We start from the raw sequence: 21961 nt of genomic DNA on the forward strand, positions 1-21961 counted from the left end.
GGACCCACATGACATCACAGGGGGCGGAGTAATAACACTGAAACACACACGGTTAATGTCGGAGCGGTTATGTGCCGCTCAAAAATAACCCCGTTGTCCATTTATCACTCCCCATGACAGCTAGGGACCAGCAGACAGAGAGAGCGAGAGAGAAGTGGGAGGATAGCAGAGGCAGATGAGGGGGCATACAGTGGGGATATATGAGGCGACAGGGTGGATAGATGGAGAGGAGAGGCAGGGGGGGGGGGGGGGGGGGGGTGACAGGGAGGAAAGGCAGACAGACAGGAGAGCGAGTGTGCGGAGGAAGGCTCCCTGAGATGGAGATGGAGAGGGGGAGATACGGGGAGAGGGAGGGTGACAGAGGGGTTTCCAATAGAAGACAAGAGGAGAAGGGAGAGTGAGTGAGGTGGGTATTGTAAGGATACTGGGGTTGGGGGTGCATGGGGACGGTTGACAGAGGGGTGTAGATAGGAGACAAGGGGGGAGACAAGAGAGGAAGGGGGGGGGGGGGGGTTGGGGGTTCTAAGGGGACACCCAGAGGAGGCGGGGTGTCAGAGAGAGATATCATTGTCTGCCGGAGTGATTCCCTCCCCCGTCTCCTCTCTCCAGCCAATGCTTAAATACCTGCCGGATTGAGGAAAGCTCGGCGCGTGCAGTGCACAACACCCGCCCACAGGCACGCATGCACGCCAAGGGAGTTTTGTGTATGCACGCACGCACGCATGCATGCCGATCTACGGGATACATGTAGCCCTGTGGGTGCACGTGTGTGTGCGTGTGCGTGCGTCAGTGTCACCGAGACCTGCCGACTAAGGCTTTGCCAAAACACCGTCAGCGTGTTTTATGAGCTTGTCAGTGTTGTTTGTCTCGGAGGGGCTGCGTCTATATCAGGACCGCGCCTCCACGCGGCTCTTTATTTAAGCGTTCGGGGACAATTTATCTCACTGCGGATAAAAAAAGTGCAAGTCATTTGACACAATGAATGAATAAATACATGCATGTAAAAAAAAGAAGAAGCAGCTAACGCACGCACGCACGCACGCACGCACGCACGCACGCACGCACGCACACCCCCATCAATTTGTGCAGGAACAAATTGCCCAAGAATTTATGTCACATCCTAAAATCGGAGTCCTGGGACTCCTGGAAGTGTTTCACAAAATGGCCCGAAATTAATAGATTGGATGTGAAGCGTATTTTACGGCATATGAAATTTCACCTCAACAGCTGATGTTACAAGCATTACAGAAATGAATCTCTCTCTCTCTCTCTGTCCCCTATTCTCTCCCTTTCTCTTTGCCCCTCTCTCTCTCACTGTCATGATTTTTTTCCTCTCTCTCTCTCTCTCTCATATTCCAGGCATGCATGAGTTCAGAATCCCGGAGTCAGCAGAGGTGGGCTCCGTGGTGGGAGTGATCCGAGCCGTGGACGCGGACATTGGCGAGAATGCAGAGATGGAGTACAAGATCCTGGGTAGCGAGGGCCCCGCAGTGTTGGACATTCACACCAATAAGAGCACCCAGGAGGGTGTCATCACGCTGAGGAAGGTCAGAGCGCTAGCTGGGTTGGGGAAGGCTTATTGGACACTGCAGGGTCCATTCACTTGCTCACCTGATGCGTTGCACTGTTGGCTTGGGAATCTGGTATTTCCATTGAGTGACACTGTGGTGCGACAAAGTCTAGCCTCGCGTAGCGATACTAACATCACTGCGTGGATACTAGTCTCGTCCCTCTCAGTGTTGTCCCATATTTGCATAACTGGGCCCTGGTTGGTTATAGCCTGGTTCTAGACAAGGACTATTTAAAGAGGACGAGAAGCGAAGACCGTATGGTGGACTCCATGTTGCTCCCTGGAAGGAAAGAAACATGCCCAGTTGAGACCAAGGAAGCTGAACACGGAAGTGTTGGCTGCATATAGCCCATTGCGCATGTTTCTTTCCTTCCAGGGAGCAACATGGAGTCCACCGTACGGTCTTCGCTCCCCGTCCTCTTTCAATAGTCCTTGGTTCAAGACAAATCTGGTTGGCTCGTCACCACTCCAGCCGTGAAGTCCTCCCACATTTGAGAGGGGCCAGACTTAATCTGCCTGGGGCAAAGTCAGATGAAGGCTGGCTATTATGCGAGGCTAAATAGGCTCTATGCACATACATGCCATTTTGGAAATAATTCTTCATAATTCCGTGCCTCTTCCGACTTCCTTGTTACCGATGATACTAATTAAGCAATTCACACAGAGAACACTGACCACCTAACCGGTTAACTGAATGTAACTCATGGAAATTGGAGAAAAACAAAACCAAACATCAACAACAACAACACAGAACAAACAAAGTTGACAGTCGTAACAGCGCAGGCACTTCCTCCCCCACAATAGCCCACAGAGAGATTCTGATGGCCGGCATGGATTTCAGCATCCAGCAGTGCACTCTGTGTGGCGTGTTTATGACGACACATTTAACAGTATCTGACAGTTGCTTCATCAAGTGCTCACTCTGCAGCTCTCGATCGATCCCCGTCCATCAAAACATCATCGAGTGGAAGAGGATGTAATTGCCTCTCGCGGCTGTGATGGCACTGTGGGCGGGATGGGGGGGGGGGGGGGGGGGGGGGGGGCAGAGAACCTACTAATGACGTGGTTTGTCTCCAGCCTGCTGTGTTCTAAGCAGTGGTGGAAAGTAACTAAGTACATGTACTTAAGCATTGCACTTGAGTACAATTTTGAGTATTTCCAATTTCTAATACTTTTAACTTCTACTCCACTACATCCACTCCGCTGCATTTATTTTGACAGCTTTAGTTACTAGTTATTTTGTAAATTCAGATTAATACTAGTAGTGCTTTTTCCACCACTGGTTCTAAGCGACACGACACATTCTCAATTTGCAGTCAGTACCTACAGCCCTCACGTGAGCCAGGGGGACCAAGAAATCCATTTGTTTCCTATCAGGTTATTGACGGCAGAACATGTCTTGTTCCATGCCAGGTTTTGTATACCGTCAGTGGATGTTTGAAACATCATCGACCCTGCGTCCCATCCCTCCCCTCCCCCACCGTGCTCCTCCAGTGAAAAGTGCTTACTGTGACCAGCTGTTCGCAACCTTGAAGCGTGTTCCTGTCGATGCAAAGTGCGCACAAAACAATAATAATTCAACCTTCTCCCGTTACCGTCATCAGTGTAATGTGCGCGCACGCACGCACGCACGCACGCACGCACGCACGCACGCACGCACGCACGCACGCACGCACGCACGCACGCACGCAGGCACGCACGATTCAAAAGGGGTGGGAGAAAAGCATTGAAGCCGTCATGCCTAACCAAATCATTCATAGCCTGATCACAATGGTTGCAAAGCACTAGAGGATACATCATGCAGGGAATTGATAGTAGTGATGTTCTACTTAACTTCACACCTGACAAAGGAAGGGTAGGCCTACGTGATTTTCTTTGGTTAAAATAAGTGTGAAATAGCTAACGATATACAAATAAAATAGATAACAAAACACTTTTTTGTTTTAACCAAATAATATCACTTACACTGCCTTTAACTACTGGAGCCTGATTACTACTTTGTCATACTATTGGCCGATCTACAAGCAGATCACAATGTTGTGAGCTTGCCTATTATGACATGTCCAAAATAGGCACGCCAGGTTAACTCATTGGGCGCCATAATCGCCTATTGAGGCCTCCTGTCCAAACGCCCCAGGCTCTGAGATCGCCTTATGACGCCTATTTTAATATCAATGGATTACGGTTCACAACCCTGTCCTGTTGTACGCGCTCATAACACTTTTCACCGCACCGGTTCTGGTGCAGTGAAAAAAAAAGTAATATTAATCAAAATCTATAAAGTAACATAGTAACTAATGTTTTCAGATAATTGTAGTGGAGTAAAAGTACAATATTTGCCTCTGAAATACTCAGAGAATACACGTAAGTACAGCACTTGAGTAAAAGTACTTAGACCACTGTGCCCTGTGTGCTCCTGCAGCCTCTGGACTTTGAGAAGAAGAAGCAGTACATGGTGCGTGTCCAGGTGGAGAACCTTCACCTGGACCCTCGCTTCTTCTCCGTGGGTCTCTTCAGGGACGAGGCCAGCGTCAAGGTGCTGGTGGAGGACGTGGACGAACCGCCCGCCTTCCAGCGCAGCAACTACGTCATGGAGGTCAAGGAGGACGCCGCGCCCAACACGCCCATCGGGTCGGTCGGCGCCTCCGACCCGGACAGCAACCGCAGCCCCGTCAGGTAGGCGTGGGAAACAACCCCAGTGTAGGGAAAAGTGTTCATCATGCATCCTGTGCGTGTGTGCGTACGTACGGTGTGTATTCATATGGAAGTGCTGCTATTGACTACACCGGGCAGCTGCTGCTCAGGAGGTAGAGCAGGTCCTGTACACCTGTATGGTGTAATGAATTGCAATTTTTTATAGCGCTTTTCTAAGTGCTCAAAGTGAGCATCGTAGCAAAATTGCTAACATTTAGCAGTTAATTGTAATTGTATACGTATGAACTCGGCATCAGAGATGGGAAGCATAGTGAGGTGTCAGGTGCACACTTTGTGCACAGCCACAGCAATGGAAAGAGGAAAAGAAAGGGAGAGCAGAGGAGAGGACAGGGTAGACGAGGGCAAGGACGGTGGCGAACATGTGGGAAGATGAACAAGGGAAGCAGAGACGAGGCTCTCTGCCTTCCAGACAGAGAGCCCTGGTTCACGCGCTCCCCCTCGGGGGTCTACTTCCTCTCACGCTGCCCCTCCTCATATCTGCTACTCCATTAATCACAGTGATGTATCGCGCTATTCCGGCTAGCAGAGCAAAACAACACAACACCAGTGGATAACCTGCTGGCTTGTGCCGTGTGCGTGTGTGTGTGAGTCACTGAACGCAGTTATTAAGTCTCTCCTCAACAGAGTGCAGGCGAGACAGACTATTCCAAATTGCTTGTCTGTGTCTGTGCAAGACGGCACAATGCAACGAATGACATGATCCATAAAGCAGTCATCATGTTTGCTCATGTTTAATGTTATACGGTGTGTGTGTGTGCGTGCGTGCGTGTGTGTGTGCGTGCGTGCATGCGTGTGCGTTCTGCAGGTACTCCATTGATCGGAACACAGACATGGACCGGCTGTTCAACGTCCATTCAGGAAATGGCTCAGTGTTCCTCCTCAAGGACCTGGACAGGGAGGAGAATGCCTGGCACAACATCTCCATCATCGCCACCGAATTCAGTGGGTAACAACAAACATACACAGTGTTAATTAACGCTGAGGACCCATTCATTTCTGTAATGACAAACAGTCATTAGGCAGCACTTTTGCCAGTTAAATGGTGCATAATTTGGGAACAAAGTAATCAGAGTGTCATCCATTGCCGTTAACTAATTCAGTGCCGGGTGTATAAGCTCACCGTGAGCCTGTGTTATCTGCTATTTTTGAATAGCCAACGCAAAAACAATGTAAAATGACACAGATGCTTTCCCGGTTAATTAAGTGGGTGGTTTTCTGCTGAGGAAACCTATCTGCTCGTGGGCTTGTCTGCGTTTTCTGGCATCATCAGAATGGTCACACGATGCCGAAAGTGATATAATGTCAGGAGGTGGGGAAACAAAAGCTTGCCTCTTCACCAAGAAACATCAAGTGGAAATGGGAGGTCAGTTGAGAATCATGCCTTGTGTGTTTCATCTGTGACTGAGGCTGGAGGTCAGGTTCACAACTCGGCCGTTGTGGAACTATAGAAACAAGGAAAATAATCTTGATTAATGTAAACGTGTGAAAATTGCACATGCACTATATCAGGGGTTCCCAAACTTTTTTGGCCCAGGTTCCCCTTGGGGGGAAGATTTTTTTCCAGGCACGCCCTCATCCTCGTAACACAGATAAGCATATTTGCAACCTTACATTTAGATGCCATTGGAACTATTTGTATTCAATTTTGTATTCTTTTCAATCAAAGTCACAACACATTTTCACAACGTTTAATTTAAGATGCTATCTTAGAATAGATCTAGACCTATTTGACAGTGCACAAACATAATTGCCTTCCTTGATGCATCAATTAAGCGTCAACAACCATCAGCTGGTCACAGTCACAGACACTGCATGGAGTCTGTTTCATTTCTATCCAAATGCCATTGAATGATGGAATATGATTAAGGATTACTCACATATCACATATCACACATAGGCTACCATAATTCACTTACAAAAAAAAAACATTTTTGAAAAAATATATTTCGCGGACCCCGGACCCCACTTTGGCAACCTCTGCACTATAGTACACACTATAGAGTTCACAGCTGACTGAAAGGTGTCAATGGGGGTGATTAGAGGTGTGATTAGGGGTTGAATAAATTCCCCATTGTTAAGGGCCATTAACTCATTGGGCACCGAGATCGCCTTTTCATGCCTTTTTTAATATCAATTGATTATGGTGATCAATAGTGTCCTGTATGCACTCATAACACTCCGGTTCCAGTGCGGTGAAAGAAAAAGAAAATCCGCTGGCTTATGCAGTCTATGGGGACGCATATTTTAGAATGTCTATCTATATCTCGGTTTCTTCTTTTTAGACCAAAAACAAGCTTGATGTGCGGCTCATTTCTCTAAACGATATGGTCCTAGTTTACAAAAAGTATGTTTTGGGTGGATTAAATAACAATCGCGGGACATGTTACATAGCAGATTTTTACTTCCTGACTGGCAGTTTCCGGCCAAATCGCCTTTCAAACTAAAGGTGCTCGCCGTTGAAAATGCATGTGTGGCGCTCTGAACCCTCCACCAGATGGCGCTGTGGCGCCGAATGAGTTAAAAGGCCCTGAATGTGTGAAATCTTTGTAAGGCTTGTTCTTGTGCTTTGACTGTTCTAAATAAAGGACCACTTCACCACTTTTCAACCTATCTTCATATAATAGGTCCTCACTAATAATCATGATAAAATGGGACAATTTTTTTCTACTCAGTCTGTGTCTCATAGGAAGGCTGTGGACAGTTCAGAAACCCGTCCACCAGTGACATCACCGATGGTGAATCCAAGCTAATAGAAACGGCAGGCTTTCTTTTCCTGAAAAGATGCAATGCAAAAGTTGAAGCCATCGTTCTCACGATAATACAAATCTAAATATATTTTAAAACAAATCTTGTTTAAAAAAAAATCTGCCTAATGATGATGTCACTGGTGGACGGGTGTCCGAACTGCCCAAAGCCCTCCTATGAGACACAGACTGAGTAGGAAAAAATGGTGGTGTTTTATCATGAACATTAGTGAGGACCAATTATATGAAGAGATGTTGAAAAGTGGTGAAGTGGTCCTTTAAACAAGATTCAAATGTCCATACTGTATCTGCCTCAAATATTTTTCTATTTCAAAGGTGTCAACCAGTAGCACATAATGGCAGACATGTCTTTCCCCTTGTCTCTATTCACACAAATGTCCTGTCGCTCTACATAAATCTAAATAAGTTGAAGTTAACAATACGTTACATCCATCACGTGTATGAACCTGCTGCTGGTTTGCACTAGCTTTCCTATTACAAACCCTTGCATACGCTCATGTCAAGGAGGTGATCAGAACATGTGCTTTGATTCTGGCTCCCACATGAAGTGCATCCTTCTCAGTGATTGTAATTACTGTAAATGAGTACACAGTGTCCAAAGATCTCCTCTCCGTGTCTCCACCAGACAACCCACGGCTGACGAGCAGAGTGCCAGTGTACATCAGAGTGCTGGATGTCAACGACAACCCTCCAACATTTGCCACCAATTACGAGACTTTTGTCTGTGAGAACGCCAAGGCTAACCAGGTTGGTGTGATGCCACGAGAGGAGAGGAGGCATGCTGTCATTAGAACTCTTTCCAATTCCCATGTTCCCTGTCTCCGTTTCAGAATGTTGTTACTGAACACGGGTCAAACTGAAATTGATCATTAGTGGGGTTTTTTGTTTAGATTTTTCTTTAAATTCTTTAGTAAGACTTTAAAAACCACTGGCCTAAAGGGCCATTCACACTGAGCACTATAACTATAACAATACAAGTACAGTCTGCACTGCTCAGTATTTCTCACTTCAGTAGCAAAGTGAGAAAAAAAAAAACACTGCTGAACGTAGTGAATCAGGCTGGATCCCATGCTACAGCTATAGTGCATTATGATGAATCTATTTTACCTGGCTTGAAATGGCAGATGGTAAGGCCAGCCAGTTAATTATATGATGTTGTGCAACTGGGATGATTTGATAAATTAGCACGCCAGGGTCAAATAGCATTTCAAGTGGGTGGTGTTATTTCTCTCAAGGCAATCTAGACAATATACCAGGTTAAGCTGTCAATAACAATATCCTGTGTTTGCTCTTCATTAGTCTGTTGATGAAGTGCGTCAGTTAGAAACGTCGCAGCAGTGCGTACTGTACGTAGGTGAAACGAAGCAGCATTGAAGTTGGATCAGGCCTAACAGTGTGCGAGCATTATTTGTTTGATTTGATCTTGTACTGGCCATTGCTCAGCAGCTGCCCAACTTTGGGTTTGGGAGGTGCATGTCCCTGCTTCTCTTACCCGTCTGAAGTAGCATGTGGCAGGGTTTTTACCTGTCTGAAGTAGCATGTGGCAGGGTTTTTGGCAAAATGGAATTAGTACTGTTATTTGTAGAGAACACTGCAAACAGGTTAAATCAAGAGCTACATTATGCATTGTTTTCCAATTATATATGTAATGTGACACAAAGTCACCCAACTCTGATAATTAACTTTATATGGAGTACATGCATCGATACACTTGATAAAATAAAATCACCAGATTACTTTCTTGATTGTCCAAAAAAAGCCACTTCTGTGTTTCCTTTCAGATAATACAGACAGTGAGTGCCTCAGATCCTGATGAGCCCGTAGGGGGCCACCGTTTTTTCTTCAGCCTAGCACAGGATGCCTCTGGGAAGGCTAACTTCTCTGTGCGCGATAACAAAGGTTTGCTCATTTTTGATGGGAGATGGGTTCTGTTTTTTTGTTTTGTTTTGGCTTGTCTTTTTTGTTTATTTTTCAGTATGTGTTAAAAAAAGACATTGAGAAAGTGATGTGATAATGTGTGCATTGGCAATTGTATTTAGTTTTCTTCAGTGAAAAAAGATAGTGGACAAACATTTTTCATCATACTTTTAGTACTTAGATGAAATAAACACTATGGTTTATCCCTCCGTAACACCAGACAACACGGCAGGGATCCTGACGCGGAGGAACAGCTACCACACCCTGCAGAAGAGCGTCTTCCTGGTGCCGGTGGTGATCTCCGACGGGGAGTATCCCATGCAGAGCAGCACCAACACGCTGACCGTGCGCGTGTGCACGTGCGACCGCGAGGGCAACATGAAGCTGTGCAACGCCGAGGCGCTCGCGGGCCGGGCAGGCCTCAGTACGGGAGCCCTGGTGGCCATCTTGCTCTGTGCCATCATTCTGCTCAGTGAGTTTATGCGATGAAGACAAATCCCAGCAGACGATGGGAACTACATTGCTGATTACTAACGAAAAAGCTGCAAGAAAAGCAGTTTAGAAAAGGCATATCAACTCAAAACATGACCAGACAGTTTATGAAACACAGGAGATGTAGATTTCCTTTGTGCACGAGCATAGACATAGTGTCGTCTTGGTTGTTGAATGGTGGATGTAAAGGAGCTGGGGTTAGATTGTAATTTGGGACACGTCAGTAGTGTTCCCTTAGTTCGCCAAAGGTGATCAGACCCAATGAGTCACGAGAGTCGCCTTCATGTTGAGTGGCAGACTTCTCATGGGACTATGCATGGCAGGGGCGTCCTTTTCCCTGAGTCAAGCCTAAGCTGACTGCATACCTCCTGGCTTGCTACTTCGGGGCCTTTCCTCCTCATAAAAAAAGCCACTGCCTGCTTCTTTCGGCTGCCTCCGAGCGCTGGCTCTGGCATCTGACTCCCAGGTCTGCAAACAGCCTGGTGGTAGATCTTGCCACAAATAAACAAAGAAACTATTATGATTGTTCATAATGTTCAACCCAAAGCATATTTTTTGGTTCAATGGGATTTGCCACATATAGTAGCCTAACATTAATTTAACGGTCTGAAATGTCCAACCTCTTAAATATGGGCTTATGCTGATGGGATGAGAGAGTACATAAAACATTTGGAATAAAAAAAAAGAATCCCCAAAAGGTAGGGGGACAAAGTACTCACATTTCCACTTTTTTATTGGCACACACCAAAAAGGAATGCTTAGGAGTTTCGGCTATGTCTCATCAGTGCCGCGACTGCTGTGGGATGAGAGAGTAATTTGACTACAGAATAAATACATTTGGCTTTACCCAGCATCATTAGAGATAAAATGTACTATTGAGCAATGTATTACCCAACTAAAAGGCACAACAACAACAACACTATTACTATTATCATCTCTAAGCAAAGCATCTAGGGCTCCATTTTCGTCACCGCTAACCCCTTATCCCTAAACTTCTTTGCCTTTTTAAGTGGTGCAACCACTTCCTTAAGTGACTATGTGTGTGGGTGGGTAGCTGGCTGGGTGGGTGGCTGGCTGGCTGGCTGGGTGTGTCTGAGCACGAAAACAGCATGGTTGTTTTTCACCACCTGTGCGTAACCTAACACACACACAAACACACACGCACATATTAACTGCATATATGGTGATTTCGGGTGTGCCAGTACAGTACAGTACAGTACAGTACAGTACAGGGACAGTACAGCACAGTACAGTGGAGGGTACAGTAGAGGGACGGCTCACCGGAACCGGGCCGGCACCCTGGGTGCCTTCCTGTGGGTCTGGAACCCCCCCCCCCCCACACACGGAGTTGCACCACTTTTACTATTTTGCTAAACATTTTTGAATAGTTAAAATGACAGTCTACAAGCTCACAACGTGTCAATGTAGATTGGCTAGTTGAACTATTAAAAAAAGATTTTCAAAATAGTAAAAAAAAGGAAAAGCAGTTTAGGGATAAGGGGTTTAACGGTGACGAAAATGGAGCCCCTACTCTATTCTCTAACTATTGTTGTACTGTATTGTACTTTTGTTCTTGACCTGTGTTGCCATGTTGTCATATTAAAGCGGCATCAGCCTGGAAGATAGAAAGCACATCAACAATACATCCTACTGGCAACTCCATTCCGCCTTTGAGTCTGGCAGAAATCCCTCGTAAACAGCATCCACATAATGATGGCTTTCAGAGACCAGCAGGAAGATAAGAGAAGCAAAGAAACAGTTGTGTATATTCTCTCCTCTCTCCCAACAGTGATCGTGGTGCTGTTCACCGCCCTACGGCGGCAGAGGAAGGAAGACCCGCTGATCCTCTTCTCCAAGGAGGACGTGCGGGACAACGTGGTCAGCTACAACGACGAGGGCGGCGGCGAGAAGGACACGCAGGCGTTCGACATCAGCACGCTGCGCAACCCGGAGGCCATCGAGGAGAACAAGCAGAGGCGGGACATCGTCCCCGAGGCTTCCTTCTACCCGCCGAAGGTCTGCCGGGCCGCCCTGCCGCCGCCGCCGGGCGGCCCCGCCGACCCCAGCAGGGACGTGCGGTGCTTCATCAACCAGAGACTGCAGGACAACGACGCCGACCCCACGGCGCCCCCCTACGACTCGCTGGCCACGTACGCGTACGAGGGCACCGGCTCCGTGGCCGAGTCGCTCAGCTCGCTGGAGTCGGCCACTACCGAAGGCGACCAGAACTACAACTACTTGAGTGAGTGGGGACCTCGCTTCAGGAAACTGGCAGACATGTACGGGGGAGACGACAGCGAGGCCGATTCCTAACGAGTGGCTGGGGGAAATGAGCAAAAATTCCGTGCAGAGAGGGAGGAAATTGCGAATTCTCATTTTTGGGGAAGCAAAACATCACGCACACACACACACACACACACACACACACACACACACGCACACGCACACACGCACACACACGCACACATTAGTGACACTGCGGACATTTCTGGTGCATGCATTGTCGTCTGAAAGACGCAAAGGACACCGACGCAGTGTGCTGGTTCGTCCAAGTGCTCTTTTTATCGCCCAGTGATGCCATGCAGTGATGTCGTGTTCCTCTGGTGACCAGATGTTTCGCTTTATGAGTCCATGTCAGCGTTGAGGCCTGTTCATACTCCAGTTTTAGGTGATACGGTGACCACAGAAAACGGTGGCTAGTAGAAACAGAGAGATGTGTTTGGGTGAGCGGTGAGTCTCTTATCACCGCGGCGTGACGTCATGTTGTACTTTTCGGTGGTCACCTTATATATGAATAGGGCATTTAGTGGCTGCCCAGAGAATGCGGTGGACTACAGTGAAAACAAGACGAAAAAAAAACAAAAACAAAAAAACACTTTTAATGGAAAGACGTTGTGTAGAGACTTTTTTCTTTTGTGTATAGGTGTGCATTAGGCCAAAATATATCTATACCAACTTGTTTTTTTGTTTTGTTTGTTCGTTTGTTTTTTTCTTCGTAAGCTACCTGTGATGAACCAGTTTATACTTTTCAGTGTTTCTGGGACTAAAAAAAACAACAAAAAAACAAGGAAAAAACAAAAATAACATGCTGCATATTGTGGTTTCTATCTTTGCTTGTGTATGTATGGCAATATGATACGATACACTGTACAGTCGTTTTTTTTCCTAAGGGGGATTGTTATCTGTCCAAACAAGCTCTCTTTCAGCACTGGCTGTCTAATGTTTGCCTCTTATCCACAACAGGGCTCAAATTCGTGAGCGCCAGGATGTGCAGGTGGCTTTCCGCTTATCCCGATATACCAGCCCGTGGTTTTACCATACACTCCGTGACTCCCCAGGCCTTGGATCCCGGTAACAACAGGCCCGCGGTTTTATTGTACATTCCCCTGGCCTCGTTCAGGCTTTTGGGTTGACAACAAGCAGGGATTCACAATAGACACTAGGGATATTGTGTATGTGTCTAAAGCCCAAAACCACACCAAAGGATCGGGTCGGGACAAAACCCTTTTTCAAGGTAAACCACACCAATGCAACTCATTGAGTTGCAAGGAGTTGCATTGGTGTGGTTGACTTTAAAAAACATTTTGTCCCGACCGAACCTGTGGTGTGGTTTGGGCTAATAGTGAGTTGCCATGAATACAGCAGCAGCCATTGCAGATGCCCTATTCCGTTCCTTGGATTCTATGCTAATACGGCACGCAGTTATTTTGTGACTGATTACAGTATAATGTAATTATTATGTTACGAGACACATTTCCTGGTCTAGGAGTGGGAGTGAACTACAGTTCAGAGGGGCGTCGCTCCAAATTTGGTGACGTCAGTTTTCTCCGCTGTTTTCTCCCAGGAGGGGGGGCGGAGGGGGGCGGGCTCTCAGATCGGTGAACCGGCCCCTCTATACCAGAAATCACGCTGGCTGGGCCAGGATAGGTGAATGGATAGGTGAATGCTATCAGACAGCTGTTCTGTCGAGCTTGACCGCTGTCAAGAGGTCAACATTTTCAAACAATACCTCTTGAGGATAGAGGCAGTATTAATTCAGCAACCATGCAGTAAAATGTAAGATATTATTCTTTTAATATAACAGACTGTGCTTCTGATAAATGTTGAGTAGATGGGACATGCAGGAGGGAGGGGTACGTGATATCATCAGTGGTTTGCTTTGGTCGTGGAGTGCGCTGATAATAAGGCGGCTAATGCTTTTAAAGGCGTACATGGAGCCATGCTGAATGAATATGGTGTTTGAGGTCACAACATATTTTCTGTTTTGTTTTTAGATTGACATCTAATTGTTATCTTGGGGTGACATAAACATACCAAATAGTTCCTGAAAGATCTGAATGTAATTAGAACCAATGCCATTTTAATTTACATGACCCTAACTACAAACAAACCTATCCACACTCTACAGATGTGCTTCAAGATCCACCAAAGTCGGACTCCATTCTGACATTTGGAAAAACACCCCAACACAAACATCTCCTGACGGTGGGTCCGATTGCTACCAAATTACAGTAGATAATTATTGGACCAACCTTATCAAAACGGCTTGTTTAGATGTGTAAAGAATAAATATACCAAAGTCACCAACTGTTGGGCCAAACATCACAAAACGTGCAGGCCACGTCTACTTAAGTAACTGAAACACTTCTGAACGTTTCATTCAAATCTACCTATCACTACCGGACATTACAAATGCAAATAGGAGGGGCTGCATAACACCAATGAAAACCACTGAGAAGATGCTTGGTTCTAAGTTAATGTCCAGTGGGTATACAGTGTTCCAACTTCTGACATGAACCCCAGTGGCAAACCATCAGCGAAAGTAGTGAAAATTAAGAGATTCCAAGAGATGTGTTGTAGAGGGAATAAAGGATCAGACCTAGTATAGAAGTCTGTTCAAATCGGGAGAAAAACGACCTGAAATTGATTGAAAACAGAAAAAGATAAAAGATACTGCTAAATCTGTTGTGACATGAGTTTGTTATTTTATTACGAGCAGGAGTAAACTGCCTTGATATCTTTGACCTGATAAGATTACAGTCTGATGGGAGAGACACGGGAGGGTAGCACCTTGTCAGCACACACAAGAAAAAGCCAGCTAAAGCAAGCTTTGCCCTCACTCTGGCAACAAGCCAGTGTGAGAAGAGGCTGGCATTTTAAACACTAATAAAACAACAAAAAAACCCAATTGGTATAATTGCCACAGTGACGTATTTCTTCTCCGGGTACATTAACTCTGAATCGATCTTGACACCTGTAACACCAGCACGGTAGATTAGACAATCCAATTGATTACACGACTTGTTCAAAAGCGAAGTTCTGAATGCTCCATTATTCTGCTCTGCACATGTGTTCCTTTACCCCTGCCTCATTTGCTCCATTGAGTTTCATTCCCGTTTGGCTTGTTGTCGAAGCTCCCTACTCTCAAATATATGCGTGGTTGATTGTGACTGATTCTGTGATGAGCATTTAATGGAGTTCAACACCCTTCACTGTAAGAGGCCATCGTCTCTGCCTCAAGGTACGTGTTGGAATGTGGCAGAGACACTCAACACATTTCTCTTTTCTTAACAGTTTTCCTCTCTTCATACAGGGTGGCAGCTTGCAGTATTATTACGAGTACAGTACCGTATGTCCTTGTTGTTTTCTTGCCTTCAAGCATCAGGCTACATGGATAATGGAAAACAACCGGCCATCGTACCTTTATAATGCAGTGGTAGGCCTTTTACAGAAGATCCCTCTTCATGCACTTGTGTTACAGGAAATTCTTTCTCTAACACTATGAAGAGGAAATTCATTGTAATGTGTTAACACAGTAAAGTGTGTAATGTAGCAGTTCGCTTACCATGCAGTCAACACTGGGACTCTTAGAACGGCTACTAATGCACAGCTGTGTCACTGTTTTTGGGGGTTTTCTAGTGTGGGGCACTGGGGGCATGATGCTGGTGCGTGGTGCCCCCTTTCTCCGGATATTGTAGGTCTGTGGGTGTTAATGTGTAGACATGGCTAGCCTTGAGGGGAACCTCCGCTACAGTATATGTCGGTGACAATGTGATTGAGCAAGTCAAGTTTCGTCATTGTAGAAACAATATGAGAAGTCGTGACAGTGTAAAGGTGGCCCTAGACCAATGGCTGTTCATCGATCTGCTTTGTGATATTTTGTACTGAATATTTATATGACTCAAGACGATTAAACATATTTGAAAATCAGGCTTGGCCTCCTCTGCATGGTGATGGGATGTGTGTGAGGTAGACCGACTACAGTACAGCATATAAAAAAGTGCTACATTATTCTTTTGAAATGTACAATATATACATAAGTGAATAAATATGAGCCTAACCTAGAGGCTGTCCGAACATGTGCAAATGTTGGAGTGTATGTAAGAGGTGATCCTTTTGAAACGCATCAAGGGAACTTTCAAGGCCACATTTTAGTCTAGTCTGCAGGCCATTCCACGACCAGGGACCAAAGAAAGCAAGACATCTTTTACCCCCCTCGGTTGAAAATGAGGGTACTACACATTATAGCCAGGGATTTGATCTGAGGTTTAGACCGTTTTTGACCAATTTGAATTTGGAAGAAATGTAGAAAGGGAGATCCTGATCTCCTGCTTTCTCTGAGATCTCCCTCTGCTTTGCCGTTTGTCTAACCCTAACCCTCATTAACACGTTAAGACCTGAGGCCGATTCTACAAATGATGCCTCAGTAGTTCTTAAAAATGTTCGTACCGTACATTTGATTCAAAACCAAATTGTTAAAAAATTGCAGTTGTACATGCTCATAGCGTGGCATGAAGTGACACGATGTGATCTACCATTTTTTGAGTGGTGCAATCTCCGGAACCGGGCCGGCACCTTGGCCGCGTTCCTGTGGGTCTGGGACTTCCGCGAACGCCCCGGGGACCCCCACACAGAGTTGCACCACTCACTTCACACGGGTATGAAGAAAAATACATCTGCAATTTATTTAATTAAATTTGTAATAGATGTGCCATTTTCGAATGGCCAACGCTAAAATCTAAAATGACACGGTTTAAAAAAACAACAAAAAATAACACTATAAATAACACTTCCCAATTTGCATTTAACTAGTGCGCTACGGCTGGTTTGTATTCTAGCCTCTAATCAAAGTCTGTCAAGAACTGTTTCAGAGTTCAATTGTAAAATAGTTGACTTTACAGCATTGGAGGCATCCAAGTAAAGACAGTTTTGACTGTGGATGGCACAGGTAAAATACACCAATGGGAAGGCAGGCAGTAAGTATCTGGATCCAGACTAATGGAGGAAATCATTAATTACACAATCTATAATTAAAATCTGTGCCAGCAAATGTGATTTGGAAAGGGTTATTGAGAGAGAAAGAAAGAAATTAAGAAAGAAAGAAAGAAAGAGTGACAGATGGTGACGTTCTACACTGAACATAATTGACAACTTTTTTCTTCTCCGAGATGCCCTTTTGCTCAGCAGCAGTTGATTAAAAATGGCAAAAGAAACTGGACTGGAGAAACACAATCTTTATTTGCAATCTTAAAAATTTAACAGTTGACATTTCTTAAAAACATACAAACAAAACAAAACAAAAAAAAACAATTGTCCAAGACACGACTGTGAGGGATGTGACGGCTGTGTTAAATTCCAGCAGATACAATGATAAAACGTAATTTTTTAAGTGAGACCTACTCCTGGGAGAGAAGAAAATGACACATCAACACACACTTATATTTCAAAGGCTTTTTTTGACAATCTCATAATATCTGGGACAGAACAAACAATGCAGAGTCTGGATATTTATATATCCATCCTTGCATATCAAGCTCACCCTCTCTTCATTAGTGGTTCCACACATTGCCCCCCGCAGCACACAGCCCTCTCTTCATTAGTGGTTCCACACATTGCCCCCCGCAGCACACAGCCCTCTCTTCATTAGTGGTTCCACACATTGCCCCCCGCAGCACACAGCCCTAAGCCAAGGCTATCTCCCATGCATTCACAAACAAAAGTGGTTCAAATGCCATTAACCGAATCTACAGCAACAGTTCCCCGAAAAGAGAAATGAGACATTTGCCCGGGACCCAAACTAGTGAGAATAGCAGATCTACAAGGTTGTGCAGCGTTGCGAGCTTGCAGATCTGTCATTTTCACTACTTCTTAAGGGCCTTTCAAACGTGAAGCGATAGAACGCGCCTATAGTTCATTTTCAATGAGACCTGCGTTTTTGCGCGGAGCACTGGGGAGCAGTCGCGGTGCGACAACGCAAGCGCATTTACGTGAGCGCGGTCCTTTGTTGCGCGTGTGCTCGTTTCGTGCACACGCCCGCGACTCACCAGACCTGGATACTGTTTAGCTTTTTTTTTACTCTTGCGTTGTTGCGCGGCTTGCGCCCCTCTTTAGCAGACCTGGAGGAGACCTGGTCGTTGATCCAGGCAACAACGCCTGTGTTCCTCGCTTCCCGTTTGCAAGGCCCTTTAAACCTTTATATTTTATTATTTATTTATGGAAATTATTGTATTTATGAAATACTTTTGAAAAAAATATTGAAATTGTTTCCAATTGATGAAAAGTTGTGATTTTCTTTTTTGTACACAACGACCTCAAATCACCATTTCCACTCCTTTTCTGTCTGCGGTATAGTAGGATAGGTGGGAAAGATGTCATTCAGGTCTTTAGCTTGGCTGTGTGCGCGTGTGTGTGTGTGTGTGTGGGGACTCGACCCCTGCCCCACCTGGGGGTGGTTAGGTTGTGTGCTTGCAGGGGAAGCAACCTCCTCCACCAAGCCCAAGTTGTCACTTCCTGTGTTCGTCCGCGTCGTCCGTGTCTTTCTCCTGCCTCTCTCGCTCTCGTCTCATCTCCTTCAGCTCCTGTCTGTATTTCCGCTCGATGAAGCGCTTCTGATGAGCCATCTGCGGGAAGTTATCTGGGAAGGCAAGCCGAGCGAGGAGACAGTCACAAGTGGACCAAGGGGAGAGACAGAGAGAGACACAGAGAGAGAGAGAGGGAGGGAGGGGGAGAGAGAGAGGGAGCACAAGGTCAGTCTGCAAACCAGAGCACATCAATTTAAGTTTCAAAATTGCTTTTGAGTCTGTTTTGCTTAGCCCGAATGTCACACTGTCACTTCCATCAGACCGCGGTGGAGACGAGACAATAGCCATTGTAATATTGTTGCTATATTTCCAATGACAATAAACAATGCGACGTGAAATTAGACAGGCCTCATTTGCTTTTCGGTGGCGATGACTATGCGATCTGATAACATAATTAGGGAGAGGAGAGCTGCATCTCCAAATGAGATCTGTAATGAGATGACAACAAATAAACAACGGTGTATATATGGGAGAGGCTGCCGTGCACATTTTTCATAACAGCATGTCTGACAGATGCCCAGCCTTTTGCGTTGTATAATTCGATGGCACAGATCATCGTCGTAACGGAGCAGATCGTCTGATCATGTGCCGTGACTGTCATGTCACATTACAGGTTCTCCAACTTAACGGGAACTGCACCTATACTGCTGACTTGTTGTTTCTGCTGCAGCTGCTTGGATCTTGCAGTAAAAAGAGATAGGCATATTAAAAGACCAAACCTGTGTATCTGAACAAAATACTTCAAGGCAACTTCCTACTTTTGAAAGGAGAAAACTTTCAGAGTGATTCATCTTCTCGGAGACCGAAAATGGAGTAGTTGTTCACCATCCTACGGTAAGAAGCGGGGCTTTCCACGGCCGCTATATCTGTACCTTTTCAGCACACACTTTTTTACTATTCGAGGGTATGGGGAATTGTTGGAATCACTGTATTTATGCAAATATGTGTGTGTGTTCTTTGCATATCTTAAGAACCGTTTAAGTTGGAGGTTGGTTGGATCAATGGGTCTCTAAACCTCGAGAACCATTCCACCAATCGACTTTGTGTGTGTCTTGCTGGAGACGCAAGGGGGCGTGGGTCGGATCTCTATACGACCATCAATCCATTCTCTTCTCTATTCTGGGTTCCAGTCAAGTGTGTTTAGAAAAATCTGAACATTGAGTGTCCAGCCCTATCTAACGTGATAGCGACGTACATGGCTTTGATTCCCCCTGGCCAAAGTGGATGGCCTTGTATTCCACAATATTGCTTCCTTTCCCTTCAGCTTTGAATATGTCAACCCCCCCCTCCCCCCATAAAACAATTAAGGCCCCAGGTCAACAACTGGAGAGGCTCCATAAAGAAACTGGCCTCAGGGAGGGAGTAGGACAGATGCGAGTCACTTTCTTCAACGCTAGTTGTCGTTGCGCTCCCCTGCATCCACCCAGGCTTTCCTCTGACCCCTGCACTTATAGTCTGGTGGAACTGACGCAAGGTTACTCCGTGGTGGGAAATAAATATTGCTCTGTGTTGGCATTGCCTAATTTACTATTCTGTCCAGATCGGGTTGCGAGGCTGAGTCGGCTAAGCAAACTTAACTGGCGTTGAATAAAGTGACTGGTAGGACGCATGGGTAGAGGGAGGAGGGGAGGACGGACGGACGGAAAGAGAGAGGGAAGGAGAGGGAGTGTATAATGCATTATAGATATGAAGTTCATAGAACTTCATCATCCAAATGGGGTTGTACAGAGGAATGCTCCGTGATCTGAGAACGACAGATCATCAAAGAGCGGAACGACAGCCAGCCAGCCGAGTAGCTTTGTCTCTCGCAGGGAGCTGTTGAAAGAACTCCCCAGATGGTTTCGACATTCAGACAGTAGGGCTACTGCACAATTTACATTTAAAAACTCAGTTTGTTTTCTCAATTTCACTGACTAGGACTAAACTCTTTTTGGTTTTTTTTCAATATGGTAAGAAAGTGCTGCTTCAGGGACAATAACCCAGATGTGTCAGGTTCAATCTTAACAGCCGTGTGTCCTGTACGTGACGTGCTGAACTCCTGACCTCCTACATGTTTCCCCTGCCGGGACATAATGGGCTGGAACGTGGATGCTGTTTGAACAGTGGCCTGACGACGTGGCGGTGAACCATGCTGTCAATCTGCAGCCGCACAGAGCCTTCCTACCCGCGTGTGACAGGATATGACACGATGGCAGGTCTCATATTGTGACAGGTTACCAATTTCCCTCACGAAGACACATTAGAAATGTACTCAGGACACAAAATGCAGGAGATATCTCCCCCCAAATAAATCATGTTGAGAGATATGCGCACACACACTGTATAATAGCATCCTTAAGACGTTGGTACTTTAGCACCATGGCAAAGAATGCCTCTTCCAGACTCTTCCTCGCCAACAAAGATCTGGTGAATTAGCTGTAACGTCTGAAATGGTATAACTTTCATTTTCTCTCTCTCACTCACACACACACGCACACAAGCATGCACGCACACAAGCATGCACGCACACACACAGAGAGAGAGTGACAAAGCAACAATTGGATTGCATGGGAGAGTGGAAACTACACATTGCAGTTAATCGTTTACCCGCCAGGAACATAGGAATTTTAAAACGTAGAATCTTGTAGCCTGCCACAAACGGAAAAGCCGTTTTAACAGCGATGTATTCATTAATGCATGTTTTAATACGATCGTATCGAAATCTACCGTCAGTTAGCTTTGTTATGCTTCTGACACAATGGGCGCGGCCATTTTGAAAATGCGCGCGCATCCACTTACATTGCCGGCTCTGGTTTCAGACGGCTTTATCTCACAGAAGCGACATTGCAGAGGACGCTTTGTCCCAGACAAGCGTTTTCAACGGCCTGTAGCAGGCGCTGTGATACTCGCGGTCCACTTTTTCCACCACCGACCGAGAGAACGAGCACCAGCTTCGTCAACACACACGGAATGGTTTCATAGTAAAATGCGATTACGGATATTTGGCTCTTCAAAGTAAGTGTCACGCGTGATTAAACCATGGCAATACGCAATCGAGGGATTAATTAATGGCGGCAGGCTAAGAGTTAAGATATGGAAATTACTAGAATTTTTCCCCTGGTTGGCAGATGATTGGGGATGTTAAAAGAAAATGCTTTGCATTGTTTAACATGCAAGCACAAGAGCGAAAATAATGAGGTGTGAGCCAATGAATGCTCAGAGCTTTCAGCACTCCGTTGGGGGGGGGGCAGAACAGAGAGGTCTGTGTGTCGGGCATCATAAAGACATATTGTGAATTCTCGACCGTCCAGCATTCTGCTGAAAAAAAAGACACCATTGAAGAAGCCCACTCTGCCCTCTCTGCATACTGATTAATTATGGTCACAGCATTAGCACACTTAGCCAGGTTCCTGTCTTTCTGTTTATTGACAACGCCATCATTCCTTTCAAGGACAGAGGTTTGCGGCTTGACTACACTGGCAGGCTCGACCAAATAAATTGTATTAGTAGTGCCAAATCAAAATAACCTTTCCCCCTGAGCAAGGCGGCAGTGGCCGCCTCATGCTTGATTATTTTGGTTCCCTTAAAAGATAGATTGGGACTGAAGTGTCCTTAAAAGGACACTTCACCCTTTTTGCAAAACAAAACAAGTCCAGGAAGGA

General features: G+C 45.7%; 2 protein-coding genes across 3 annotated transcripts in view; one reads left to right on the forward strand and one right to left on the reverse strand.

The window, feature by feature from the left end:
- Window positions 1–13243, forward strand: part of LOC306913115 (cadherin-6-like) — a 36968-nt gene extending 23725 nt beyond the window's left edge. The window contains exons 5-11 of the mRNA XM_079489652.1: window positions 1360–1547; window positions 3993–4246; window positions 5091–5227; window positions 7676–7797; window positions 8832–8949; window positions 9188–9439; window positions 11249–13243. Coding sequence (XP_079345778.1) covers window positions 1360–1547; window positions 3993–4246; window positions 5091–5227; window positions 7676–7797; window positions 8832–8949; window positions 9188–9439; window positions 11249–11772 — 1595 coding nt within the window. The 3' untranslated portion in view covers window positions 11773–13243. The remainder of the gene's footprint in view (window positions 1–1359; window positions 1548–3992; window positions 4247–5090; window positions 5228–7675; window positions 7798–8831; window positions 8950–9187; window positions 9440–11248) is intronic.
- A 3715-nt stretch (window positions 13244–16958) lies between these two features.
- Window positions 16959–21961, reverse strand: part of drosha (drosha ribonuclease III) — a 141343-nt gene continuing 136340 nt past the window's right edge. Inside the window, exons 34-35 of one of the 2 annotated variants that reach the window (XR_013788485.1) lie at window positions 17368–18373; window positions 16959–17273 (exon numbers count right to left, since the gene is read on the reverse strand). Coding sequence is in view for 1 of the 2 variants with exons in the window: in XM_079489646.1 (XP_079345772.1) it covers window positions 18243–18373 (131 nt within the window). In the remaining variant the exon portion in view is untranslated. Of the gene's footprint in view, window positions 18374–21961 lie in introns of both variants that reach the window. The other variant, XM_079489646.1, reaches the window with a different exon arrangement.

This window comes from Electrona antarctica (assembly GCF_951216825.1).
Source record: "Electrona antarctica genome assembly, chromosome: 20".
NCBI classification, from domain to species: Eukaryota; Metazoa; Chordata; class Actinopteri; order Myctophiformes; family Myctophidae; genus Electrona; species Electrona antarctica.